The following is a 27,318-nucleotide window of genomic DNA, read 5'->3' on the forward strand; positions in this document are numbered from 1 at the left end:
ACAAAAAAGGTAGGTCAGAAAAGCTGAAAATGACTACACACAGGAACAAGAGTTTTCCAAACACATCAATCAGAAAAATGAGCTATTAAATCAAAGCTACTTATACAGAACTTTTTACACTGAGGAGGCTTAAAAATACCAGATCCCTGGAAAACTTCAATTACTCAAGATTTCTAACTTGTTTTTTATTCTAGGTCAATCTAATTTCATTAGAATTAGCAAAGTCAATTTTTCCTTAGTATATGCATTGCTTTTTGTCATTTATGCCTACCTTTTCACGTTTAGTATCCTCAGTTCTTAAAGGCAACCATTAGACATGGAAAATGGCATTTTTACATAAACCAGTAAGTCATCTGTCCCATTCACTTCATGATGGATAGATGCTATGGAAGACAAAAATGTCCACCAGAGTTTTAAGCATATGGCTGGTTCTAAGGGGATATCGCTACACAACCCCCCGCCCCCCCTTCCCCTCCAACCCCTTCAGATTTAAGTAGGAAAGAGTTACTCAGGAGCATTCTGATGGACGAAGATCTCTTCAATGTACAAATATACTTTGTGTTGCTCCTTTAAGTCTTTTCTAGGAAAAGGCAGAGTATGAGTCCATTTCAGTGGCTATCTGACAGGCTCTCACTTTTATCCTGCGTGGGGAAAAATGAAGACTGTTCTTAGGGCCAGGAGACTGGAGGCTCAGAGGCCACACAGCAAGAAGGAGGGGGGCCCAGCACAGGGCCTGGGGCTCCCCTCAGAGGCTTCTGCTGTCTTTACAAGCATCCAGGACCAGTTATCTGCACTTTGGAAATCTGTTTTTGTTTTTTTCACAGATACGTTCCTCCCTTTGGAGTATTTAATATGCTTTCTTCTGAAAACATAAGCCTGACTCAGCCGTAGACAGGGCGCCTGGTTCTAGGCTGAAATCCAAACTGGAGAACGGCACACGTTCCCGGGAAGGTGGTGGAATCAAGAACAAGAGTTCCACAAAGAGGTGAAGATGAGGGAAAATAAGACTATCTTTGCAATGCCTCCAAAACTAGCCTTGGCCGCACCTTTTGTTACAAACAGCTCTGCCAGTTCCCCTTGACCTTGACCTGGAGATAGCACGTGTTCATTTTAATCCCAGGAAAAGAGAGCCTTTTCTTTTTTTTAACTTTATTTTATTTTTATTTATTTATTTATTTTTGGTGGCGTTGGGTCTCCGTTGCTGTGCACGGGCTTTCTCTAGTTGCGGCGAGCGGGGCCACTCCTCGTTGCAGTGCACGGCCTTCTCATTGCGGTGGCTTCTCTTGTTGCGGAGCACAGGCTCGAGGCGCGTGGGCTTCGGTAGTTGTGGCTCGCGGGCTCTAGAGTGCAGGCTCAGTAGTTGTGGTGCACGGGCTCAGTTGCTCCCCAGCATGTGGTATCCTCCCAGACCAGGGATCGAACCCGTGTCCCCTGAATTGGCAGGCGGATGGATTCTTAACCATTGCGCCACCAGGGAAGTCCCAAGACAGCCTTTTCTGTGGTAAATGCTGGAGATAACTCTTTTTTTTTTCCGAAACAAATACAGACCCATCTGGGACGAGACTGTCCACTGCATTCCACTTGTGCTGGCCCTGGCGTCTAAGTCGAGGAGAGCGAAAAGATAAAGTGTACCGATGCATCCATCACCCCTTCATTTGTCTTCCCCACGTGACTTAAAGTCAGCTTAAAAAGCCAAGGGCGAGCGAGATTTGAAGAAAGAAGAGAGAATCTGGTGGATCAAATAAAGCACATCTATTGTAAGCAATGTTGAAATGTTTCCTACTTATTAAGAGAAAATAGTGAATGCTGTGTCATAAACCTTTTCAACAGATTATCCGATTGTTACAAATTTCCTTCATGAAGTCCAAAAAACGACAGTAGCAAAGGTACAGTTCTCTGAACTCTGCGTGAAATAATTCATGTAAAAAAGAAAAAGATGTAATGGGACCATAAAGTTTCCCCATCAGTTTCCTACGACTGGGTTAAAAAGCTTGACTGATTGTTTCAAGTATAATGATTACAGACAGTGCACTGTAAAACTCCGGGACCCTAAGTTTTGTTCTGCTTTTGTTGCTTCAAATACAAAAAAAATAATTGTTTTGAAGACGTAAATTAGAACCATTTGGATAATCATGCAAGTCAGTCAGGAGTTAGGACCGATTCTTGCCTTTTTAAGATAATCTTGGCATGGTTCGGCTTTTCTTTTGGTTCCACAGGTTTACAAGCTTTCTGGTTGAGGATTATTACACTGTGCTCCCATCCAAGCTGCCTTCCCAACAATGTTTGTTTTTACCCTTAACGATGAAGGTTTCTCAGGCAACTGTGGCATTATTCCCACGCGTAGAGTCGTGGCAGCTACGGAAGCCTGACCGCGGGGGGCGGGGGCGTAGCTGCAGCCTCCTGACCGCTGACACCAGCACACGGCTCTCAAAAACTGCTCGGCACTGGCACACCACGTGCCTGCCCAATCCCAGGTCTGGATGATATTAACTCAAACAGGATGAAATCTCACAAGCACTCTCATTCGGGTATAAGATCTGGGCCTTTTTTTTTTTTTTTTTAAAGATAGTTCATAAGCCTTAAAAAGTATTCCTCCAGATTATAAAAGGTTAGTTAAAACTGTTTAATAGGAACAATCTTGGACAAGCAGAAATAGCTTTGATTTGAAGAATTATAGCAACGTACAACGGGGAAGGACTCCACAGGGATGATCAGATGGGACAGTCTATGCCTGTTCTCGAGGCTCTGCATTAGAAAGATGACTGATGGGACATTCTGCCCTCTTTCAAGGCACATGCCACTTCTGAAAACTGCCGGCTTTCCACACAGGCTATGAGATATTTTATTTACATTTAAAAATAGCTTTTCTTCTTCAGTGTAGTGGAAATGCCCAGAGACCAGTCACTGAAATCCCTCCCTAACACAGGTGCAGAACAGCTTTATTGATCTCTGGATTTGTCCAGTCATTCCGAATGTCATCCAGATGGTTATCAAAATCCACGAGCGTTTCATAGGACCGGCTATCCAGGAGTGATGCCGAGATCCTCTGGGCCTCTGGCCAGTCTTCACAGTAATCACTACGAGGTGAAACAGGAGAAATCAGCCTCTTAATGAAAACAGGTGGCTTTTCAATAGAGTAAACAGGAAACCAGCCACATGCAGAGTGGTATAAAAGAAGACAATAATGAACACTAGCAAACACGTACGTTTAAACACATGAAGATGTACGTAAAGAATATGAAACATGAAAGAGTCACCCTCCAAAAGAAATTCTGAAAAAGGTGGAAGTAGATGATTGATTACAAATAAACCAAACCAAATGCCTGGAAAGAGGGCTTGGCTTGGGGAGGGGTGCCCTGGGGTTGAGGTGGGAAGACCCTCGAGTGACACTCAGGTTGTCTTGACTGCTTGGAAACCCTGTAGGCCTTAGTCCTCCAGGGGTCAAGGAACATGCATGACTTTTGTATGAGGTTTGCACACTCCTCTGGAGAAGACGCTAACTTAAAAACCCAGAAGGCTGGGATCAGCTTTCCCGTGGGAGCTGGGTGCCCGGAATGGCACCAGCACACGTGGCACGTGGGCCACCCTGGGAACAGGGCACTCACTAGTGAGGGTCTCTGCAGCGCCATTTGTTTTCGTGGTGTTCGTACACATGGATTGTGGGTACCACACAGTCCATCGTGAACTTAGTGTTGTCTACCTGCAACGAGACAAAGGACACGCTCGTGAACAGAGCCAGCACTTCTGCTGCAAGTCCGCAGGCCCTTCCTCGTGGCTCTCCCAGGACCAGTGTCAACACTGCCCGTGGCAGAAACCCCACCTCACAGCGCGTGACACCACGAGAGCACGGCCCAGGTGTACTGTGTCATACAGGAGAAACACTAAGTACTTTACTGCTTTTCCACAAACGTGAAGCTTCCCAACTTTACTTCTGCCTTCCCTGTCAGAACCCCATCTGGAGTGAGGTTAACAGGGTTCTTGATGAGAGCCACTCACCTACCTGGCTCCTTCCCCGCTCCCTCAGCTGTGCCAGCTACCGTAATTCAATGGTTCTCACACCTGAGCGTGCATGGGAATCACCTGGAAGCTTACTGAAACACAGACCGCTAGGCCCCTAGAATCTGCATTTCTAACAAATTCCCAGGTGGTGCTGCTGCTGCTGGCATGGAGACCCCACTGTGAGACCTGCTGAAGTGGAACGACCCCCACCTCTAGAAACCCGTGTGCCGGGACAGCAGTGGCCTGCGCCTCAACTGTAAGCCTGCAGTTGGGAGCGACTGCAAAAGGGGGCCACGGTCCGATGCAGTGTCCGCAGAAAGGTAACCGTTTGTATCAATAGATAAAGCTCCACGTCAGCAAGAGGACGCTCAGCCGCCATCCCGCACACAGAAGACTCAGGAGCGAGCGAGTGACTTACCATGACGAGAGCCGTGTCGCTGAAGCCCTCGGCGATTCTGGAGGCCACCTTTTCTGCAACCTGGTTTGGACTGTGCGAGAAGAACCAGAGAGGTTACCGCATTCTAGTTAACGCCGTTCAACACTGTCTGCCTAAGGCAGAGTGAACGGCAATGATACAAAGACCAAGGGCACCAGTAAGCTGCCCGAGCTTGTTACGCCCGTTTAAGTAGCTTCTCGTGACTGCGCTCCCGCTGCAGTGACTGGTGAGGATGGGGAATCCTGCGTGGGCCATGGGGAGCACAGGGGAGAGCAGGGCCCTTCCCCCACCAGGAAGCCCTGGGAGGGGATCTTGAGAGGGTGTCTTCTAAACAGAAAGGCTCCCTGGACCCCAGGGCAGAGCGCCACCCAGGGCCTGCAGACAACTGTGCTTCTGAGAGCCGCCCCAGGCCAGCAGCCTCCAGGGCCCACCTTCTCCATCTGCGCTCTTAGCTGCTGCAATCGAAGTCAGTTGTTTTTCCTTTTTTTTAGTTTTAAAAATTCCTAAGCCATTCCAGATCTTCTCAGTGCTCATGAGCCTTCCCTGGCTGGCTCTGGCCCTGCGCCCACCGCAACCTTGACAAATGCAACCTTCCACCTTACAGCAACAGAGTGACTTGGAGAGTGGGTCTCATGCGTCCCTGCACTCCCCCTCCTCCCGCCCACAGGCCCATCCACTCTGACCTCCTCCTCGGGGCCTTACTTATCTCCCTTCCCCCACAACGGGCCCAGCTCTGACGTCAAATCTGAGTCTTTTCCTTTTTAGGACAAGAAAATTAACTGGTTCTGTCCAGCCACGGTCCAACTTCTCTTCTCGCTTTCAACCATATTTCTTCAACTTCTTTAGTAAGTTGACGATCCTGTCCCTCTCGCTCCATTTCCTCCCTCTGCTGTGCAGTCTGGCGTCTGCCCCCTCACCCCGGAGGGCCAGCACCCCCGAAGCCTCCCTACCGCCTGCCATGCTCCCAAGGCCCCCTGGCTGGAATCCGGGGCAGCTGGAATCCGAGGCAGGCAGGCCGGCTTGTTCCCAGTTTCTCTGGCTGAGGTGACCTTTCCCACTTCTTTCCAACCCCTCACCAGGCGCCTCCCCCTTGCCTCCTTCATTCTCCCTGCCACCCGCTCCCTTCCGCCTATCACCGGAGGCACGCGTTTCTAAAATTGCCTCCTCACGGGTCTCAATTTCCAGGCTCTTCTTAGAAGAGAAAAGCCCGCCGTGCTCAGGCTGGCAGACCCAGCCTCTCTCAGCACGGGACCAGCTACCATTCCCACCCCCGGGAGCAACGCGCTGTGTGCCTTCCATCCCAGGGAACTGTCTGCATGCCGTCCTCCTCACACACCCCTCCCCTCACTCATACTCTTCCCTGTCTGGAAGGCCCTTCGGCGCCCCCCTCTGCTTACTCAATTCCTTCCATCTTCAATGCCAAGAAAACACCATCCTCTCTGGGACGTCTTACCAAGCTGCCCCAGATGAGGTCCATTGGTCTCCTCTCTAAACACTTAAGCCTTGGTATGCAGTTGTCTTTTTGTGCATCTTTTTCCCCTGCACAATTAGAGTCTCAGCTTTTTGAAGCAGGGACAGAGCCATAAAGAAACACACTATACAATTACGATCGTTTCTTTGTGATTGAGGTGAAAAAAGCAGGTTCAATGCTTTATAAAAATAAGTTTATCTAATTATTCTATTTTCACTTTTAAAATTGAGAATTTAGAGAGATGTGTGATTATTTATCTGCAGTATCGTGTTAAGAAAAATGAAACAAAAAAACAGTTTAATAGGGAAAGGGCCCCAGGGATTCTTGTCCCTCAGGTCACCCCGGAAAGCCCTCAAAGTGAAGGCAGCACTTCACAGGAGTCGGCAAGTGCCGAGCTCCCGTAGAGGGACCTGCTGATTCACCCGCCCACTGTGGAGAAGGCGCACCCCGTGACCGCTCTGAGTCTTTGCGGGTCCTCACTCACTCACACCTTAGGTGCGAAGGGAAACGAAGTCAACATTTGCTAAGGGCATGATCTTCTCCCTAGGAGCATTTGCCACAAGGAAACTGGCAAAATACTATTATCCTAACGTTTATGATTATCATAGTACTTGGTGACTTTTATTGGGAAGGGGATCGAGAAACATTTATTATGTTTCATTTCAGATGCCCCCAAACTCACTTAACATGTGTTCTTTTGAAAGAACTTAAAACTTACAATAGTTAATGAATTGCCAAAGTATTTCAAAGAACTACCAATTTTGTTTACCTCTTATTTGTATTTCACACTTAGTCTCTAACACCGACCTGCTCCACTCCTAATGTCAGATCGTCACATTGTGACAGTCACGTCAGTACTTTGTTTCCAACTAGGCTGTACAAGTCCTTGTTCCTGTGAACAGTCAGCTGCCAAATACAACAGTGGGGAACCTGGAGACGGAAGCCACTTGCCAATCCCCCGTCCCAACCCACACAAAACTAGGCATCTACCTGTGATTGAGATCTTACATTTCCATCTAAAAGCTCTTTACTGAGCATCTACCTCAGGCCAAGGCACTGGACCTGGTACTGAAATCTACCCCTCATGAAATGTTTATTATGAAGCAAAGCTCCAGCAATTATGAAATGATCAAATAAAACTTGATGGGATAACCTGAAGTTTAGGAAACGAGTAAAACAGTTACAAACACCTTATAGTTCTTTTCTCAGATTAAAACAGTGACTGAATGATCCTTTTTTAAAAAAGGTAATCACAGGACTAGTAACAGGACCGGCCTCTATTTGGAATCAAGCACAAAGTTAAGCACGCTGCGTGTGGCTTCGCTCTGCCCTCCTCACTACCACTCTCCGAAGGATGAACTCTTTAGCTCCATTTTACAGACAGGACCACTGAGGCCAAAGTGGTGAATCAGTAAGTCACTGAGGACTTGAATCCAAGTCTAACCTGGCTCCAAAGCTTATGCTGTGAGATGATGTGAATCAGCCGATGTTTCTAAAAGAGGAGCAAAATTTTAGCTAGGCGAGGCTGAAGAGAGAAGGGAAGGTTTTCTAGGTAGAAGCAAACGGTACTAAAGAAGGAAGTCAGCGTGATCCCAGCTTCTGAGCTTCCTGGCTGTGTGGCTTTGGTGCAGCGAGCGTCTCTGGCTGGAGTTTCTTCAGCTGAGTGTCCTTGTGAGGATTCGAAAGGATGACACCAAGAAAGCCCCAGGCCAGGCTCAGTGGTAGTGACTGGAGGTTTACTCCAAACATGCTGGAGGGGTGGCTTAGATCCCGGAGTACGGCCGAGGCTCACGGGGTCAGAAGGGATCCAGAGGGTTACTGGACACACTTGTCTCACCGCCCACCACGCTCTCTACAGATCTCACCAACGGCTGGTAGGCACTTAGACACTGACTTCAGTGGGAGAATGAAGACCTCCTGAGCAGAGCAGGTGAAGGACCTGGGAAATTCTAGAAGGTGTGAAGAGCATGAAAGTGGCGTCTGAGCAAGTAATTCTAGGCTGGGCTGCAATGAAGTCCAAACAGAGGCAGGAAGATGAAGAGGCCACGAGCCAAGTGAGGCAGCGGAGGGCAGAGCCTGTGCGGGCGCGTCTGGGGGCGCGGGAGGAAGGAAGCCAGCGCCGTCGCCTCTGGCCCGGTCTCCTCTCCTTCCTGCGAGAACAGCTGCGGGACAGTACTGTCTGCTTCCGGGAAGCCTTCCAAGGACGGCTCCCCGCTGCTTACAAAATAAAGTGAAATGCCGCAGAGCCGTCAGGGTGGCCTCACCCGCTGGCGCCCCTGTGTGTGCGCCCCTCACTCCTGCCGGTTTCCACCCGGTGTCTGCATCACGCTGCCCCCCCTCCGCACTCTTCCCTCTGCTCTCCACGTCTGCACGTGACAGGACCCTGCCACGCGCAAGCATCCGCTTCAAACGACACCCCTCCCCGAGGGCCCCTCTGGTCACAGCAGTGGACTCAATGCCTGCCTGCTCTTGCTGGACAGCGCTCTGTACCACCCTCCCGGCATGGGGCCTGGGGGCCTGCACCACAGGCCTAGGTGTCAGTGTCTTCTGTGTTCAATCCAGCAACTCGAGGGCGAGGGCCAAGAGTCCAGCTTGGCTCAGCACAGAGCTTGGCCCGGGGCAGGCGCTCTGTGCCCTGCAGCCTCTTTCGTGTAACAAAGACCAAGACTGACACGGGCCGTGAATAGGCCCCAGCTCATCAGCACCCGGGAGGCAGGTGGGCTCAAAAGGAAGGCGTGGTCAACAAGAGACACACCAGGGAGAGAGAGCCCGAACGGGCAGCGGGCGGGAAGACGCGGGAGCCAGGCTTCAGAGGGCGCCCCTGCGCCGTGGCCCACGGAGCGGCTTTCACGGGAGTCGTTCTGAGCCCAGCGCTGCGCCGGCGACCCTGTCTCCCTCAGAGTCCCGACTGGGCCCAGCCCTCTAGGGCAGAACGGCTTCCATCCCTGAAGTGTTTCATCAGCTTACTGTATTATGGCCCTAACGCTGTTGAGTCCAGCCTCTTGCCTTTGCTGGGCAAGCGGATGTGACTCCAGGAGACACTTCGGTCTGGGGTCCTTCACGGTGTCCCAGGCCGCCTGGCCACGTGAGGGAAGCGTGCGAGGGCACCCCAGCTTCTGCCTCTGGCTTTCGCTGGTCAGGGTGCTGACTCCTCTGGGACTCTGCCTGTGAGGTCCCATCAGGCTGGCTGCTGGTCGTATCCCTCGACCAGAGGGCACTCTTCTCCTCGGGCCGGACTTCTTGACCCAACCCCTCCTCACCCCTTCTGGCAGCGCAGGTACCAGCTTTTGTCTCCAGCTCTGGGTGACTGCACCACCCTGTCCTGAGTTCTCTTGCATACCGTTCACACCTCTGGAAACAACTGCCTTATTAAGTCTTCCTCAACTTATCCTAACTACAGGGTGTCAAGTGTTTTTTTGCTGGGACTTTGACACAGAAATAAAGCAAAGACCTCAGCTTTGCTCATTAGTGAGAATCACAGTGGGTGCAAATAGCCGGATAAAAGAAACCGGAACCTAACATGAAAGAAGCAGCAAACACCACATTTTCATCAAAGTATCAGACCTTAAGAGCACCAAACCTAAAAGTTACTCTTTTTTTAACCCCCCAAAAGAGTGGAGTTCTTTCCTAATGCTATGCCCTACATCATTCCCACCTTGGGAATGGGAAGCAAGACACAGCTGAGTGGGGACAGAAACAGGAGGCCCTGGACTGTTGCTTTCATTATATGAACTCCCTTCAAGCAAAACAAAGAAGATACAGAACAGAATCCCAACGTTAATATAAATGTTTAGAATTACTGTTGTTTGGAATTACCCATACCGCACTCCCCCTGGAATACTATAAACAAGCACGGAGGGCCCAGAGGGGTTCTGTTCTAACAGATTTTGCATCCTGAGACCACAGAGGTCAAAACGTGTATCAGAGACCATCTCCCTCACAGTATCATTCTTTCAGACCCCAGAGGGGTTTTGCATGGACATACCTGGCATCCTTTACTCGTTCGTTAGCTTGATAATAACCAGCAATCACATAGCTATTATCTTTGCACCATGAATCAATCTGAAAGAAGAACAAAATTTGGGAAGAAAAGGTGAATGATTTTCCCTTAAATATCAAGTCTCAATAAACAGAGGGAACTCCCCCAACTCCTGGATGCTGGGACAAGTCAGATATAAGCCCTGTATTCTCCTCCCTACAAGAATGAAATGGGGGAGCTCCCTGGTGGCCTAGTGGTGAGGATTCCAGGCTGTCACTGCTGTGGCCTGGGTTCAATCCCTGACTGGGGAACTGAGATCCTGCAAGCCGAGCAACGCCGCCAAAAAAAAAAAAAAAAAAAAAAAAAAAAAGAATGAAATGGGTGTTCAGGGGAAAGAAGGTCACCCCAATTTGCTTTCCACGGTCCACGTGAGGCCAGAGAAAGCAAAGAAGAGCCTGGGCTCCCACTCTCACTGAGGTGGGGTGTCTTCCCACAGAGGAGGGCCCTGTAATGACTGGGAAGGGTGGGGCTGGACACGAACAACCTCGTCCCCCAGTCCCAGCAGAAGGCCCCAGTGTAGACATATATTAAACGGGTGCAGTGCCGTGGGTGAGGTGAGAGCAGAGTTACCCACCTTCTCTGATAATATGAAGCACTGAGGCATTCTGGGGCTTGAATAAGCCTTAAGATCATTTAAATCAATCTTTCACAGGTAAGCAAACTAAAAAGCTCGGGGAGGGTCTAAGTTTGCACAGCCAGGTAGCACAGCCAGCCTGGGAATATAAGTCTGTTTCAAAGCCAACTGCTTAAATACTGTATCTCAGTATTCCTAGCAACACACCATGAGAAATCCATCATGCCGGGACGTGGGGTAAACAGGCACACGCATGCACGCGCACACCCTCCTCGGTGGCATGTTTTTAAATGGGAGCATGGCAGCAGATTTTTAAAGTTTTTTGTTTTATAATGCCACTCTTCTCTCATCAGATTTAGCATCCTGCAGGTCTAATGCTATTATTAAAAGCAACAAAAGGTCATCCTGTTTTGCCATAATGGAATTTTAATAATACACTGCAGTAAATTCTATCCTCAGTCTGCAAAAGAAGAGATAAAATTGATCCTCGATTTTTTCAAAGTGAAGTAGCTGGTTAAAAACGTTTTTCTTTTCTTTCTTATTTTTCTCCTTTTTTAAACATAGCTCTACTGCTTTTTCTGAAATTCTGGTTTGGGTCTCCAACAGTCTCCTTTATGACTAAAAGCAGACATTACAGAATGGTTACAGACCAAGGTTCCCTCGCTCACACAAGGATTAGAATAATAATTCTGGCTTCCTAAGAGCTCACAAATTACCACATTGGGGCAAAACCAAGGCTCAGTGAATGAATTAGACGTTTTGGTCATCCATTCAAAAGACGAGAGCCATGTCTACAAAATATTTATAATGGCTCTTTCACTGTAACTTTGATGCAAATTATTCCACAATTACTTATATTTTATTTCTATCACCTCTTAAAGGAATGAGTTCTAGAAACTCTCTATTGCTGCTTACAGCACCAAATTCTTTCATTTCTTTCTAAATGTATCTCTATGTAGTATCAAAGGGCATAGCCCTGTTCTAAAATTTGGCATTTGGCCCCATTCCCTGAACTCAAACCCATAAGTTAGCCCATCCTTTAGTGTAGCCCTCTCAGTCTTTGTTTCTGATCGAAGACTGGTCTCTTGAGTGTGTCCTCACTTGAGGTGACCCTCACCCCTGCCCACTTTGGTGCCCCTCTCCCAGCCCTGTGGTGTGGCCTGTTCTTATATCCAGAGTCACAACTACAGATGGTATCCCGAGTTTGGCTACTGTCCTGGCTTCCTAATGCCCTTGTAACAAGTTACAAAAATTTAGTGGCTTAATACAACACAAATTTATCTTACAGGTCAGAAGTCTAAAATGGGTCCGCTGGGCTGATTCCTTCTGGAGGCTCTAGGGGAGAATTCGTTCCTTGCCTTTTCTGACACCTGGTGGTCACATTCCTTGGCTGGTGGCTGTTATCACTCTGACCTCTGCTTCTGTCACAACTCTTTTCTCTGTCTCCTACCCTGCTGCCTCTTATGAGGACCCCTGTGATTATACTGGGTCCATCAGATAATCCAGGATAATCACCACATCTCAAGATCCTTAACTTAATCTCATTTGCAGTCCCTTTTACCACGTAAGGTTACATGTTCACAGGTTCCAAGGATTAAGGTGTGGACATCTTGCGGGGCCATTTTTTGGCCCACCACAGCTACATTTAATATAATTATTTTCTGCTGCTGATATCCTGACCATCCCCAGCAGTAGTCCTTTTTTATGGCCATGCTGCGCAGCTTGCGGGATCTCAGTTCCCTGACCAGGGATCAACCCGCGCCATGGCAGTGAAAGCCCAGAATCCACTACATCACCAGGGACTCCCACAGCAGTCTTTAGTGAGCAGTCTAAGCTGCTCCCAGATCCCTTTCCTGGGCTGAAGGTAACGGTTCAGGACTCAATCCCTAGCAAACACGTGGTGTCACCTTGTACCTGCACTCAGAGAGCAGAGAAGGCACTTGACATGAAGGATGATTCTTGTGACAAACACAACGCACACCTCAACTTACACTTTACCTAACGAGGGGTGAATTCCTGTATGTAAATCTCCAAGGGCCTAACCAAATTCCAGCAGAAAAATAATGTCATGACCTTGAACTTCTAGTAGAACTCTTCTTAAAATTTATTTATTTTATTTTTTTTTGGCCGCATTGGGTCTTCATTGCTGCACGCGGGCTTTCTCTAGTTGCGGGGAGCAGGGGTTACTCTTTGCTGCGGTGAGCGGGCGTCTCATCGCAGTGGCTTCTCTTGTTGCAGAGCACGGGTTCTAGGCTCGTGGGCTCAGTAGTTGTGGTGCACAGGCTTAGTTGCTCTGCGGCATGTGGGATCTTCCCGGACCAGGGCTCGAACCTGTGTCCCCTGCATTAGCAGGCAGATTCTTATCCACTGCGCCACCAGGGAAGCCCTTTTGTTTTGTTTTTGTTTTTTGGGCAACGCCGCATGGCTTGCGGGATCTTAGTTCCCTGACCAGGGATTGAACCTGGGCCCCGGCATTGAAAGCGCTAAGTCCTAACCACTAGACCACCAGGGAGCTCCCTAGTAGAACTCTTTGAAGAGGCTGTCCCAAAAGTGAACCAGGCACAAAAGCTCTGGCTTGGCTTTAGAAACCTTTCGATGATTCAGAAAAGAACAACCAAGTTAAGTGTGGATGCCCGTGACAGGCATGCACAGCCTGTCCGCAGCTGTCCAGGTTCACACACAAGCGGCCCCCAGTTGAGGAACGGAGAACGGGCCACCAGAGCCCACAGAGGCAGCGTAAACAAGTTTCAGCGGAACCAGACCTCATTGGTGAGAGTGACCTGGCGGGCGGTAAGAGTCAGGGTGTGGGAGGAGGCGAGCAGTATGGACGGTCGGTAGGGCAGGGATGGGGCAGGCAGCTCTTGAGGGCCCTCGGAATCCTGAAGTCAGCCCAAATGGCCTGCTTATGAAAAGCCCAAGCAGATTTACTTAAGTGGCAGCTTATACGGTAAAGGCAACTCGCTCGCTCCCAAGTGGGGCAGGACAAGGCAAAAGAACTGAGAAGCTGTCTGACCGCTGTTCTCAACGAATCCGCTTCCGTCTTCCTTACCTTGCTGCTAAGATGCCCTACTCCCGTGATGCATCTTGTGAACAATCAAAATGAAAAAGTTCAGGACAACACTCCGAAACTCGTCAAGTGACTCTGAATACAGGGTCCAAATCCTGCATTTACTTACGTAGTTTCTTTTACTTTTCAGAGGGAAAGAAGGACACCTTCACCTTGGCATAAGTCTGCCACCCTCTGTTCAATGCCCTTTCAGGCTCGTTCCATTCCAGACACATAGGAGAACGACTAAAGGCCCTGGGCCCGACTCATCCGTTCCCAGTTAGACTGCACAAAGAAAGCAGCTTCTCTCAGCAAACTCGCTAATATTTGCATGTATGAGGCACTCTGTAATTTTCAAAGCACCATCACCTACCGCATGTGGCTATATAATAGCCATGAAGTAGGCAAGGCAGGGAGCTGATAAGAGCCACCCCCAGCAGGGCGTTGCTCCCATGTTTGCACTTACAAGCTGGGTGTGTCTGTCAGCCTCCCTGTCTGCAGCAATGAGCAGGCCTTGGCTTCTAAAAGTAGAGGGGTTGTTAGTTTCATGGAGAAGAAAAGCTCCTTCTCAAGTCGGCTACTGATTCTTCTCTGGCAGGAAAGGAGCTGGCTCCAAGGAGGAAAAGCGCTGGAGGTAAATGGCATGGGGACAGAGGGTGAAGGTCAAGGGGAGGAACTGAAAGGAGAACCCAGAGCAGCCAGCTCCCTCTCCCAGGCCAGCACATTTATGTTCTGGAGAGAAAAGGGGGCAGGAGGAAGCAGGGGGCTGAGCCACAAGCCAGCGGGGCAGCAGCCTGTGCAGGTGAGTAGAGAAGGCACACATGGAGGCGGCAGAGAGAATTCTAGACCGAAGTCACGCTGACTAGACCAACCGGCAAAGAAGGAAGTCACTGGAGCAGAATGTAATGAAAGGCAGCTCCACAGCACCAGGAAACCACCGACAGGGGAAAAGGACAAAGAGGGCTTAGGGAAACAGCAGGTTTATGCTAATTTCCCTACTGACATTTTATGGGTTTTTGCTTTTAGAAATAATTCCATCACTACCTACGTCAAAGGGTTATAAGGATAAATTAACAGGCATAAGTACTTAAAAAAAAAAAAATAGAAAGCACCCAGAAATGCAAGGATTTTTTTTTTAATGGAAAATTATAATGAAAAGCCTTGCAAAGGAATCTGATGCTGCCCTTTGATGGACTGCATATCAAGTCAGTCTTTCCCACTTATCAAAAATAACTCAATACGAAACTCCCTGAATAGAAACAAGCTGTGAGAATTAGGCCTCGTTTATACAGTTTTATGGATGTAGATGCTTTATTAAAACTACATCTTCTATAGCTGATAAACCATGGCTCCATACACTGAGATTTTTCACTGCCTTCAGGTTATAAAGTTGCTAAGTCAAAAGCTGAATGATATAAACTTAACTATCTTAATTGTAATACAAAATTTGTGGATGGACTCAAATTGCAAATTTTCCTTTATAACTTTATTTAGAAAGTTATTTTATTTGTACTCAGTTAACATCTTTCTCGTATTTTTCAAATTCTGAGTCTATGATTCAAAATTTTGATCAACAGAGGAAAAGTGAGCACAAACCACCACTGCTTGGCAAGGATAAAACTTTGGCTGTTAGTTTCTACTGTTTGAAAAGAAGCTAAGCGCAGAGAATCTGGTTTGCACTTAATTTTGCTGGACAGGAGACTCAAACACTGAAGGGCACATTGGGGGACATGCTGGAAGGTGAGTCTGGAGTGCAGTGTGCAGTGGTGCAGGGTCAGAACAAGCCTCAAGCAGTGCCCCTTAACAAGCTGTGGCAGTGGGCCTGTCTTAAGAGTCAAGGTGCCCTCTGGACCTGGCCTTCCCTCCCCAGGTAAATGGTGGACACAGCCCTAATCCTTGGGGAAAATTCATGTAAAGGCGACTCCGATGTGGTTGCTTATAGTTAGTATATTTAATTCGTTCAAGTATTGCGTTTATATCTTGTAATAGGAACATAACCCTTTAACTCTGTAAAGCTTATTTAAGAATGAAAAGAATTAATCCTATTTTGACAATTCCAAGTGAGGTTCAAGTTTGCCTTTAAGATGCTCTTTGATTATTTCTGATAGGATTTTCTAGGGATTTAAAGCAACACACCTTTTCCTCCTACCCACGCTGGCTCCACCCTGGTTAGTCTGCTGGCTTCCCTTCTTCCACCCACCCCGCAGAAGCTGGAGGTCCTCAGGTTTCTGCCCATGGCTCTCTACTCGTTACACACAGTCCCAGCCAATAGGACCTGCTCTCATGGCTTCAGAAGTCACTGAGAAGCTACTGGTCCCCCATCTACGTCTCCAGCCCACCCATCTTCTGAGTTTCAGGCCCATTTTTCAGCTGTCAACACTAGGTCATTTTCCCTCAACGAATGGTGCCACTGTCCTTCTGATGCTTAAGTCAGAAATCGAGGTGTGTCACCCTTGCCTCCTTTTCCCTATGTCCCCACACGATTAGTCACTGAATGCTGTGGATTCTCCCTCCTGGCTCTCTCCGGTCTGTCTCCTCTGCTTCCACAGTGCACTTAGTTTAGGCCACCTCTCTGCCTCTAGTATTATATACACTCCTGTTTCCAACATCCTCTTTGCTGCAGGCTGGGGCAATCACTCCAAGACACAAATGTGACCATGCAGCTCTCCTCCAGTGGCTTCCCTGTCCTCATGAAGGAGCCCAAACTCCTCTGTGTGACCTGCAAGGTCCTCTACGATGAAATCTGTGCACTGCTCACCTCTCTCCACGCCAGGTCGCTTTATACTCTGCTATACTTGTCCGCTTGGTACAAGTTCAACTGCTAAGCAGGTACGGTGTTTGATCCATAGCCATATCCCTCCCCCAGCACAGGCCTGACACTACTGGAGAACTGAATAATCCTGCATTAATGCTGCTGGTTAATCTAGTTCCCGCAAGTGAATGCACTTCACATATCCAATTCACCACGCAATTCCCTTGATAACAAAATAGTCAAGACAGGTGGTTGAAAAGACTTGAAGTAAAACAGACACATGCACACCCCAGGGATGTATTGGTACTGACAAGCTATTTCTTCAGGAGCTAAAATGGTTGATTTTATAAATATCATCTACTTCTTATCTATCTCCTGCCCCAAGATGATATGAAGAAATTCAGACAATGACTCAGTTTAACAGGCATTCAAAGATGTGCCCAGTAAGCTTAGGCGAGGACCGTTTGTCTAAAGATACTTCCTGCTTACCAAGAATTTACATGGGTATCATAATTACGTAAATTACAAAATGGATTCATTTTACTTGTTGGGAGGTATAGAAAAAGGACTTCTACCTATACCTTCTCAAACTTAACTACTTTTTGCATAATCAACTAATATTTTTTTAGTATCAGTTTATATGTATATGAAAAACTGTACCTCAAGCCAGGCAGGTCTGAGTCTACAGTTTATTTTTCCTTAAGGTTTCAACTCAAATTTATAGGTGGTCTGTTTTCCTTTATGGGTCACCCTACCTCAACAAGCACTGCCTAGGATTCAATGACCAGCCAGTCTATCCCTATGCCACATCTTTTCTCACTGTACTTCAATAGACCAGTCGTGAGCAGACCCACAGAAGTGTGCGGGCTGGAAGGCATGTCTGCTCCGACTTTTAAATTCCACAGTCTTCAGGCTTTTAAAACCACGGGTGCATTCTAGATGTCACTAAGGAGGACAGACAAGCTTCCCTTACAAAGCGCTCAGGGCCATTCTCGGGCAGCAGTGCCCGTGATGCCAGCGCTGCCTCTAAACGTGTCTCCACCCTCGGGGTCCGGGGCACTAACGTCGGAAGAACCGCAGCCTTTACACCCACGGCAGACACGGATCCGGCCCCGCGAAGGTGCGCAAGAGCCAAACCGCAGGGCCAAAACTTCCCGTGACTCAAAATCCCAAATACAAACGCTGTCGAATCATCGCTCAGTTAACGACGGCTTGTTTCTATAAAGGATACTGGTGTGAGAAAATTAATGTATTACTCGTCGCCTAAAGCGTCTAAAAACACCCTGGACGGTTAAGATCGCTCCTGCGGCCGCTGCCACTACGAGCTGCCATCTGCGGGGCCTTGCTAAGTGCAGGCAAAGTCCTATGCGCCCTCGCGGGTCGTCCGTTCGTGGTCACGGCTACCTCGGGGGTGGGTCTAGACTCCGGCTGGACCACTGTGAGCTTCCAGCTGGGACTGCTCGGAAGCTGATCGCCAGGCGATCTCCTGCCCTGCTGATTCCGAGGCAGTACCCTTCCCGCGCTTACCAGGGTGAGGGCCACCTCCAGCATGGGGGCGAGGGCCAGGGTGCCGTGGAAGAGGGGTATACAGTCCACGAAGAGGGTGTGGTGGGCACCCGGGCCGCCCAGAGGAAGGTGCTCCTTGCGCGGCTTCTGCTTCTCGGCCACCAGCAGTCCGTTGACGGCGCAGTGCGGGTACTTGGCGCCGTGCAGCACCATCTTGCAGTAGGCCTGGGTGGTCAGCTTCACCCCGGGCATGCTGAGCCCGGGAGGGCCCCGGAGGCCCGGCGCCGGCCGAGGCCTGGATCCGCTGCCCGGCCGCGCGGCGCCTCAGGGGAGAAGTGGGACAAGGCGGCGGCTGCCTGGTGCGGTCGCGCGGCTGGCGGAGGCCCCCACAGGCCAGGCCCCGCTCGGGCTCGGCTCCTCTCGACGCCGGCTTCCCTCCGGGAGAGACGGATGAGCGCACGTCAGACTCCCCTCACGCCTCTCGCCGGACGCCGCCGAAAAGCGGTCTCCCAGCGGCCGCCGGAAAGCAGCCCAGCTCTGCGTTTTACGACGTTCGCGGCGGCCCCCGACTTCCGGTCCTGTGACCTCCGGTGCGGTCGGGCGCGGGGTGGGGTCCTCCTCGATCCCGTGGTGCTCCGCGGCGTGGCCTCTCTGTCTTCCGGTCGTGAGTAGCCGGGGTGTAGAGGGCAGTCGCGGCGGGCACGTTGAGCATCGGCTGGGGGCGGCAGGTGAGGCGGGTAGCGGCAGGTCTGCTCCGCGAGGCTGGTGAGGGTCGGGCGCAGGGAGCCGTCGGGCCTGCGTGCGCGCCGCGCGGCGCCAGCAGGAACCGGCGCTGGGCCTCTGATCCCAGTGATATTGAGGCCGGCCGGCGAGGGCTCCGGGCTCGGGAGCCGCCGGGTGGCGGTCTCTGTGCCTCCCAGAAGCATCCGGCAGGTCCTCGCCTGCGCTGCCGCGGCCGCGGGCTGGTTTCGGCTCTGACCTTGGAGCGTCCGCTGGCCGCGGGCGCGCACCCTAGGGCAGGTCGCTTTGCGGGCTCCCGGCCACCTTTTCAGACGGTGCTGCGCCACCGCCCCGGGTGTAACGGGGCTCAGGGGCAGGCGTTCGGCGTCCGCCCACGCGCGGGCCAGGCAGGGGGAGAAAACACGGGAAACGGGAACGAGTTCGCCCCTGATGTCATGCTTGTGTTTATTCTGCCCGTAATGGGTATCTTCTGAATGCGTTTGGGATCCTTTTCGTCTTCGGTGGGGTCCCCTGAAACGTCCAGTTTTAAGGGAGGGGGAGGTAGGGAGGCTAGGCATGATTCAGTGAAGGCCCAGGTGAGAGGTGGGTCAACCGGGTCATTTGTTGTCCTGCAGGGTTTGGAAGTGGCCCAGGGCCCTGTCTGCAGCCTTTCTCCCGGGTTTCCCCTTCCTGTCTTGTGCGCATATTAGGTCTTAAAGCAAATAATGAATGCAGTGCGTGCCACAGTCCCTTTGAACTGTTGACTTTTTTTCTCTGAACAATGGAGCCCATCATAGCGGCACATTCTAGCTTTTCCAGAGTCTCCTTTAAAAATATTTTTCTCTTTGCTTTTTAAGAAAGCCAATGTTTAAAAAACAAAAGGAAAGAAACGATATGCAAAAAAACCCAAAAACTCAGTTTTCTCCGAATTGCCTTAAGTGTATGCATATGGTGCTTGGTTTATAATGAAGCTCCGTTAAAACGTGCTGACTGCTGAGGAAAAATAACCTCATCCTAGGTTAATTTGTGAATTCAGAGTCAGTAATGAAGAAGGGATCAGTTATGCTAGAGGGGAGAAGAAGAAAAAAGAATTGCATTGACTTCCAAAATGCATTGGGGCAAAAAGAAGAATCATTCCTAATAGGTGTTTACGCTTATTCATAGAGAAGGTACATTTTTATCTTTCAGAATGTTGGCTACCAGAGTATTTAGCCTAATTGGCAAGCGAGCAATTTCCACTTCGGTGTGTGTACGGGCACACGGTAAGTGTAACTTTTCTTTTTGCTCTGCTCTGTTTAAGGCCCTGTGCTGGTGTTTCAAACACAGAGGGCTGAGATGGCTAAGATCCTGGTCACGATGTTGAGGAACTTGAGGGGAGGTATAAATATTTTAATGGGGCATACTTCTAGATTAGAGAGTATTTATGAATCATATAGAATTCTGGTCTGGGTCTTTGCTTATACTGATATTTTCCCCCTTTTCCTTCCCTTCCCATATTTTCAGGTTCAAGTTCAAGTTCCAGCCCTTTTAAGAGATCCCCACTGTACCTGACTTTAACACTCTCTCCCTCCGACAAAACTCCCAGCCACTTACCTTGAACACGGTTTACATTATTGGGACAATGGAAGGGAAGGAGTTTGGACTTCCTCGCCTGAACTGGGTTTAATCTCATTTCTGCCTTGGACTAGTTACTCAAGTTTAGGAATCTGTTTTCTCACCTGAAATATATGTAAAGAGCTTAGTGCAGTGCCTGGCACATAGCAAGTTTAGTTTTGCATTTATCAAGCATCTTCTTTGTACTTGTCACTGTTAGGCACTTAGAATAAAAGAATATGAGATATGAAATCATTCCCCAAGAATGTTTGCAGTCTGGAGAGGGAAGATACATGAAGGCAGCGTTTCAGTAAGAGATGGACCCTGAGGAGAAACATTTAGCCTGGCCTCTGGGGTACAGGGGAGGCTTCTGGAGGAGAGGCCTTGCTCTGCCGAAGGGCTAGTAGGTTTAACCTCACGTTCCAGAGGGGAGTGGCATTCCAGTCAGAGGGAAAACAAGCGGAAGGAGGAAGTGCAAGTCAGCATGGCAGGTTGTGTTACTGAGGGGTGGAGGGCAAGGCTTGAATGGTGGCTGATAAAGGCAGAGAGCAAGGCTTATGTATCTAGGGGCTCAAAAGCTGTTGCCTGAGTTGCTTTGTGTGTGAATTTTTCATTGCAATTGTGTCCTTTAATTGGCAACACTGTTGTCTTACCTTTCTCTATATTGCTGATATAGCTCAGGATAACACTATGGACACAGACTCTAAAAAGGAGCATTTTAGTAAGAGTATTATTGAAATATGTAATTTAAATGACTAGGTAATGAAAAAAATTAGTTGTTTAGTTAATACATGCAGAAAGAAGCACTCCTTCACTAAAAGCCTGGCAAGTCACGTAGGACAGAAATTACATTTTGTTTCCATTTTGGTTTTGCTAATATATTTCCTTAGCTTTTAGTTTGTTTGCTTAGTTTAGTTGGTAGTATAATTTACAGAAAGGAAAATTTATCTTTTCTAGGTGTTAAGTTTCTACGGATTTAGGTACACTCACACAGTTGTGTAACAACGACCCCTGTCAGGACATACAACGTTTCCGTCACCCCCAAGAGTTCTTTCATGTCCCTTTGGTCGTTCGGATCTTCTGTAAGAAGTCAGCTTGAACCTCCCTTGGTGGCACTGGTCATGACTTATTCTTAGGGTATTGCTGTAGGCAGAGGAAGTCAGATCTAGTCAGTCCCTTCGTGAAGCCCTCCGCTGGCTTCTTGTGCCTGGAGCACAAGGTCAGCACGCAGCCTCTCTGGTCTCGTCACGTCAGGCTCAGGATGGCAAGGGGCAGCCCAGACCGGCCCTTCCTGTTGGCTCACGCCCCCAGCCCGCACTGGAGTCCTGCTCCGCACATGCGCCAGGCTGGCCCCTCCTGCCTCAGCCCCAGAGGTGTGGATGGTTGCTTCTTTCGAATCATCACGCTCCGTGCAGGTGTTATTTCAGAACAGCCTTTCCTGACCACCTGTCCTGCCTTACCTTGCCTTGTGCTTCCTTAGAGACTGTGGATTTGGGGTAGTTTGAGTGTCGTCTGCTTCTAGAGCGCCAGCTTTGGAGGCCAGGGACATGGCCGGGCTTATTCATTGCTGCGTCTCCAGCACACGGTAGGCAGGTGGAGAGAAATGCAGTCCATTAGACAAGTCTCGTCCTTTAATTTTGAAGTTTTACTTGTACAGGTCGTACACGAATACGTGAACTGGTTCTCCACATAAAATAGCACAGTCTGGAGCACCATTGGTAGCCCCTGTGGGAAGTTTGGATGTTTGTGCGGAGACACGTCTGATGGAGAGGGGAGCTCAGATTCCCCGGATTGCCTCAGCAGAGGCTCCCCAGAATCCATCCAGGTTGAGGATAGAAATGCTAAAACATGCACTAGAATGCGAAGTCTTTGCTTTCTCTCTTTTTAAAAGGAATGTTTGGTGTGTTAAGCTTTATGTGTCTGTGCTCCGAACTCCCCTCCCCGCCCCCCGTTTACTGGGGGACCAGGCCCAAAGTGCTGAAGAGCCCTTGGCAGCCCTGAGATCACGAATTGGCCATTCTTGTTCTAGAAAGCGCGATTTTATGCTTAAGAGTGCTCGAAGGTTATGAGCATTTACGTCTTTATAACAGCTTTGTTGAGATGTAATTTACATAACACACATTCACCCGCTAAAGGGTGCACTTCAGTGGTTTTTAGTTCCTTCGCTGAGTTGTGCCATTATCACGCAGTCAATTTTAGAACATTCTCATGACCCTAGTTAACATCTATTTTTAATAACTCGTGTAACCTGAGTGCTTTGTAGTTTTTTCATCATTTTGATAGAGTTTTTAAATTGGAAGGTAATTCTAGCCATTTTCATCTCAGATCCTTTTGGGATAAGGTCGGGTATAAATATATAAGTATGGTAGGCATTTGCAAGTCACAGATACACATCTAGAGAAATTTTACTGCTTTAAGACTTAAGGTTTTATTTCACTACTGTTAACATGTTTGGGGAGATTTTAATCATTGGGACTAAGCTAAATGGAGGTGAAGCATTTTTGCAGGACTTCATACCTCTAAACCAGTTTGGAACACAAAATTTTCTTGCAGATGTAGGGTAGAATTGAACACAGCTTTTTGCAGAGGGAAAACCCTAAATAAAATTGAAGATATTCCTTTTTTTTCCTGCTGTCTGAACTTTCTTCCTCTTTACTGGAAGAATACATGGGTACACACCCACTTGAAGGCACTAAAATTTCTGACTTTTTGAGCAGAATCCTCATTTTGTCCTCACCTCTTTCCACTGATAACAACTTGGGTTTAATTTGCCAGGGGTTTTGTGTGTTTAGTTACACATACCTGTGAGTATCTACATGTAACTTAGATTTTTAAAAAGAAAACATAACCCTGATAGTGTTCTGTGACTTGGTGGGTACACAATTGTCTTTCCATTTTGGGCACATGGATCTCCATCATTCATTGTACTGTTGTAACTTGTTTCCTGCCATGCATGTACCCCTGGTTCCCTTCCTCTGCTTGCCTTTTTCTTTTTTTTCCAGATCTCTCATTTCCCAACATTCTCTGTAGTTTATTGTTTGATTCCCACTTCTAGCATGTAAACACTGGTAGGCAGGAATGTTTGCGTTGTTCACTGATGATCCCAGATTGGAGCCACGCTTGGCATACAGTAGGTGCTTGGTAAACCTTTGTTGAACAGGCCAAATGGCTCTGTGATAACGCGTTTCTAAGGAGCACAGCTTCTTAGTGTGTCCTTGGTTGGACACAGGTTATTTGATACTTTGCTGTAATAAGCAGTGGCGCAGTAACCAGCTTTTCATACATCTTTCTTTCTGAACTTTGAACCCTTGTTTCTTTCATGAGGTTTACATTGTTTGTGTTCTTCCCCATTAGTTGGAGTCCCTTGCAGAAGGGCCTTCCCTTAGTCCAGTCTCCAGTCCAGCCCAGGGAACCCGAGCGCCCTCTCTGACCTCTGCATGAGCACTGGTCGTTGCAGGCAGTGCCGCCTTGTTAGCGATGCCCCGGCAGGTTTTTGTTTTGCTGCGATGAAAAGCGCTGCTGTTACGCATCTGCCAGCCTCACTCTGCTGTCTGGGCCCCTCAGGACAAGCCTGCTCCCTGTTGCACATGACAGTCCTGTGGCTGTTCGGAATGGTGGCCGCAGCCCCTGGGATAACTGAAGTTTTCAGGGTGCACATACACGTACTTATTTTGGTTTTTAGAAGTACCGCCTTGTTTGTAACTCTGAACCTATGTGAATTTTCAAATATTTATCCAATGCATGTTTTAGGAAGTGTTGTGAAGAGTGAAGACTATGCTCTCCCGAATTACGTCGACCGGCGTGACTACCCCTTGCCCGACGTGGCCCACGTCAGGGACCTTTCTGCCAGCCAGAAGGCCTTGAAGGAGAAGGAGAAGGCCTCCTGGAGCAGCCTCTCCATTGATGAGAAAGTTGAACGTGGGTATTGAAGGGAAGCAAGGGCAGCTTGTGTTGGGCGAGAATTCTCCTGATTCTGGGCTGCCGCCCAGAACCCAGCGTGCTGGGGAGGGTGGGGTGCTGTGGCCCTGTGGGGCTGTCCAGGGCCCAGGCCCCTGTGTCCAGGCTTGTGGGCTCCAGCCCCCCCGGGGAGGAGCGGGAACAGGGATACAGAGCTGCTGAGCAGGGCTCTGTGGAGGGCTTAGCGTGTGAGTCGCTTCTCGGGGCCTCCCTGGGTGGGACTGGGTTGGCTGTAAATTATTGATGGAAGATCAGCGAAATTTCACTGTCAGGTAGGAAAGAGGCATGAAAGTATTATGGGCTTAAACAGACCCTTAAACCTTAATCTAAAGGAGAAAGAATTTCACTGCTTTCTTTTGCCCAGAGTAAACTCCATTATGTTATGTTCTGAGGGTATGAGGGTTGCCCAGTCCAACAGCAGTAACTTCATGCGTCTCCTTCCTTCCCCCTTATGTGTGCGTGGGTGCGTCCGGGCCTCAGGCCTGTGTTGTGTTCCTAGCTGTATGTTTGCCGCCCCCGTGTTGTGGGGAGCAGTGATGGAGCCCCGCCGCGAGGAGGGGCTGTCGGTCCCCGTGGCCCTCTGCGCCTGCAGCGCTGTCCTTTCTGTTCCCAGTGTACCGCCTTAAGTTCAAGGAGAGCTTCGCGGAAATGAACAGGAGCACGAACGAGTGGAAGACGGTTGTGGGCGCTGCCATGTTCTTCCTCGGCTTCACTGCTCTCATCCTCATCTGGGAGAAGCTGTACGGTGAGTGGCGGGGAGAGAAGGGGCCGTGTACCCGGAGCAGCTGCATCTTTCAGTGCCCAAGAGTGGGCCGTGGGGCCTTCACACAAAATCGGCGCTTCCGTCCTGGGCTCCACCCCCAGCTTGTTTACCGGGTCTGAGAGACTGGCTCACGTGAACGGAAGTGGTGTGTAAGCCGAGTCTGCTTTATTCTGAGCGGGCCACGCTCGGTCATGCACGGCTTCCTTTGTACAGCACGCCACCTATCCAGTAGTGGTTTCTCTGCTCGCCAGTCAGTTGTCAGAAGAAGGAGTAGTGGAGGTTAGATCAGGAGAAGGGAACTGTTGCGCATCAAGGGCCGTTTCAGCTGTCGGGGAGGGACCGCAGCTCAGTAACCGGAGTTCTGGGTCTGCGGACCTAGCAGTTCGTGCTCAGCCATCGCTGGGGCTGCCTGCTTGCTCGCTCGTGTGCTGCCTGTCCTGTGTTCTCTCCGCCCAGCCGAGGACGCATCGTCCCATTCTCAGGAGGTGTGGTCCTGGGTCTGTGGCCTGCCTGTGGCCGCGGGTCGGCGACAGACCTGTGACCCTCTGCTCTCCCCCGCGTCACCTTTGGTTCTGTTCGTGCTCTGTGCTTGCCTGTAGACCCGTTGTCTGTATCCTGTAGAGAGGACGTTCTGCTTTTAGCTTAAGTATTTTATTGCTCGCTTTTACAAACGAAGGAATAATTTGCAAATGTCGAGTTGTCAGTGCCCAGAATTCGAAACCAGTGTGTGTGCACACGTGTGGCTGGCAAGTGGCAGATGACTGCGCTGGTCGGGTCGCCAGTGAGGGGGGAAGACCTCGCCCGTGTGGCGCGTTGGCTCGGCAACACCTTGTCGGGACCGTGTCGCCTCACGAAGCTGTTCTGGGCTGCAGTGTACGGCCCCGTCCCGCACACCTTTGAGGACGAGTGGGTGGCCAAGCAGACCAAGAGGATGCTCGACATGAAGGCGGCCCCGGTCCAGGGCTTCTCAGCCAAGTGGGACTACGAGAGGAGCGAGTGGAAGAAGTAAGGACCCGCCGCTCGCACGCGGAGCCCCCGTCTCCTCCCTGCAGCTCTGCACGTTTACGGCGGTGCTTGTTCCCAGTACCAGTGCTAATAAACGAGCGGTTTACGTGACGTCCTTGTGGCTGGTTCTTTGCTGATAACTGAATGAAATGAAAGCGTCATTTGAAACACAGTACGTTTCTCCCAAGTGTCTGTAGTGAATACATTTTGGGTATAAACGAACTGGCAAAAGTAAGTTGTATAAGGGGATAGCATATAAAAACTAAAAATACAGAGTCCTGTGGTATGGGATGTTTCGACAAGAGATTTTCATGAGAGTTAAATCCCCATCACAGTAGCCAGACTGAGAGACCTCCCCGTGGTCGCTTCCCTCCTGGGACTGTCTCTTCCCTTGCAATTGTGAGTGTTGGTTGGAGTGTGTGACCACGAGATTGGGAAGGGCAGACCAAGTTCTGCGCTCCTGCCTTTTTATCTAAGAAGCAACAGCGAAGCCAGCTGTAGGCTGGACAGGCGTTAAGGAGCCCTGCCCGAGCCCCCGGCAGGCGTCCTGGGGGGGCTCCTCCGTCTGTCCTGTGGTTCTCTCCCCTCGCTCTAACGTCCGTTCCCCTCACTGGGTCCTGGAGCCCCTGCGTGGGGAAGCAGAACAGATTCCGGAACAGAGCTGGTGCAGAGGGGTCTCCCAGCAGCGTTGGTGCAGGGGGGGGTCGGGGGGGAGCTGTGACTGGGAAGGGAAGTTGGTCCCTGGAGCTCGACCAGAGGGATGTCCCAGGAAGTTGGCCTTAGACGGGCTTGTGAGAAGGCTTGAAGCAACCAGTGTGACAGGAGGAGCAGGGGAGCTGTAGCCCGATTGCGTATCTCCCGCTGCTCTGGAAATGGCCCTGCTGGCTTGTTCTCAAGGGCCAGCTGACTCCTCGGGAGGCCCTCTGCGGGGAGGACGTGCCGGGAGCTGTGGGGTGCGAGTCTGGCTGTGAGGACCAGCCTGTGGCTCTGGGTGGCTTGGCCCTCCCTCGGGCAGTGCCATTTGCAGCTCCTTCCCAGCGAGAGCTCCTGTGGTGGGGCTGGAGTTCCTGACCTGGCCCCTCACCTGGCTCTGCTGACCCTTGAACGATCACTGGTGGGTCCCCTGCCATGGGCCAGGCGCTCACCGTCTCACTCTCCAGAACGACCCCAAGAGGAAGGGGCCCTTCCTGGGTTGGGTGGTGGAACTGAATGCAGCTAGAGGCCGAGGGCTCTGCCTGAGTGGGAGTGGGGGGTGCTGGAGACTGACCCCCAGACGGCTGCTCCCCCGGAGTGGCTTCACACGGAGTCTCCCTGGGCCTGGGGGCTTCCCCCAACCACGTCGGAACCACTCGTGCACTTGCTCAGAGGATGACCACCTGTACCTCAGCGTCAGATTCCAAGATGTGACTGCTGTCCTCTTCTGTCTCTCTGTCTTTGTGGGTTTATGCCTTAAAAAA

At 50.0% G+C, this 27,318-nt stretch overlaps 2 protein-coding genes across 3 annotated transcripts; one reads left to right on the top strand and one right to left on the bottom strand.

The window, feature by feature from the left end:
• Positions 1-2,527: 2,527 nt before the first annotated feature.
• Positions 2,528-18,340, bottom strand: EMC8 (ER membrane protein complex subunit 8). 2 transcript variants are annotated; one of them, XM_036833593.1, is made up of 5 exons: positions 17,845-18,340; positions 9,892-9,968; positions 4,418-4,487; positions 3,606-3,700; positions 2,528-3,077 (listed from the first exon to the last, which is right to left on the bottom strand). In XM_036833593.1, the coding sequence occupies exons 1-5, from the start codon at positions 18,073-18,075 to the stop codon at positions 2,918-2,920; spliced, it is 633 nt and encodes a 210-aa protein (XP_036689488.1). In that variant the 5' UTR covers positions 18,076-18,340; the 3' UTR covers positions 2,528-2,917. The 2 variants fall into 2 exon arrangements, with proteins under 2 accessions (XP_036689488.1, XP_036689489.1); XM_036833594.1 differs by lacking the exon at positions 3,606-3,700 and having other exon boundaries at positions 2,949-3,077.
• Positions 18,341-18,414: 74 nt separating this feature from the next.
• On the top strand, positions 18,415-25,972 carry LOC118885168. The gene is made up of 5 exons (XM_036833596.1): positions 18,415-18,551; positions 19,732-19,805; positions 23,887-24,054; positions 24,707-24,838; positions 25,729-25,972. Exons 2-5 carry the CDS (start codon positions 19,733-19,735, stop codon positions 25,863-25,865), a joined length of 510 nt encoding a protein of 169 aa, XP_036689491.1. The 5' UTR covers positions 18,415-18,551; position 19,732; the 3' UTR covers positions 25,866-25,972.
• The last annotated feature ends 1,346 nt before the right edge of the window (positions 25,973-27,318 follow it).

The sequence above is a fragment of the Balaenoptera musculus genome, chromosome 19, assembly GCF_009873245.2.
Source record: "Balaenoptera musculus isolate JJ_BM4_2016_0621 chromosome 19, mBalMus1.pri.v3, whole genome shotgun sequence".
NCBI classification, from domain to species: Eukaryota; Metazoa; Chordata; class Mammalia; order Artiodactyla; family Balaenopteridae; genus Balaenoptera; species Balaenoptera musculus.

Bases quoted from the DNA above. Each gene is read 5' to 3' on its own strand.
- LOC118885168 (XM_036833596.1), top strand. From the start codon at position 19,733: ATGTTGGCTACCAGAGTATTTAGCCTAATTGGCAAGCGAGCAATTTCC. The intron at 24,055-24,706 runs GTGGGTATTGAA...TTCTGTTCCCAG, and splicing joins CATTGATGAGAAAGTTGAAC to TGTACCGCCTTAAGTTCAAG. The intron at 24,839-25,728 runs GTGAGTGGCGGG...TCTGGGCTGCAG, and splicing joins CATCTGGGAGAAGCTGTACG to TGTACGGCCCCGTCCCGCAC.
- EMC8 (XM_036833593.1), bottom strand. From the start codon at position 18,075: ATGCCCGGGGTGAAGCTGACCACCCAGGCCTACTGCAAGATGGTGCTG. The intron at 4,488-9,891 runs GTATGTCCATGC...CTTCTCGCACAG, and splicing joins GAACGAGTAAAGGATGCCAG to TCCAAACCAGGTTGCAGAAA. The intron at 3,701-4,417 runs GTAAGTCACTCG...GTCTCGTTGCAG, and splicing joins GCGACACGGCTCTCGTCATG to GTAGACAACACTAAGTTCAC.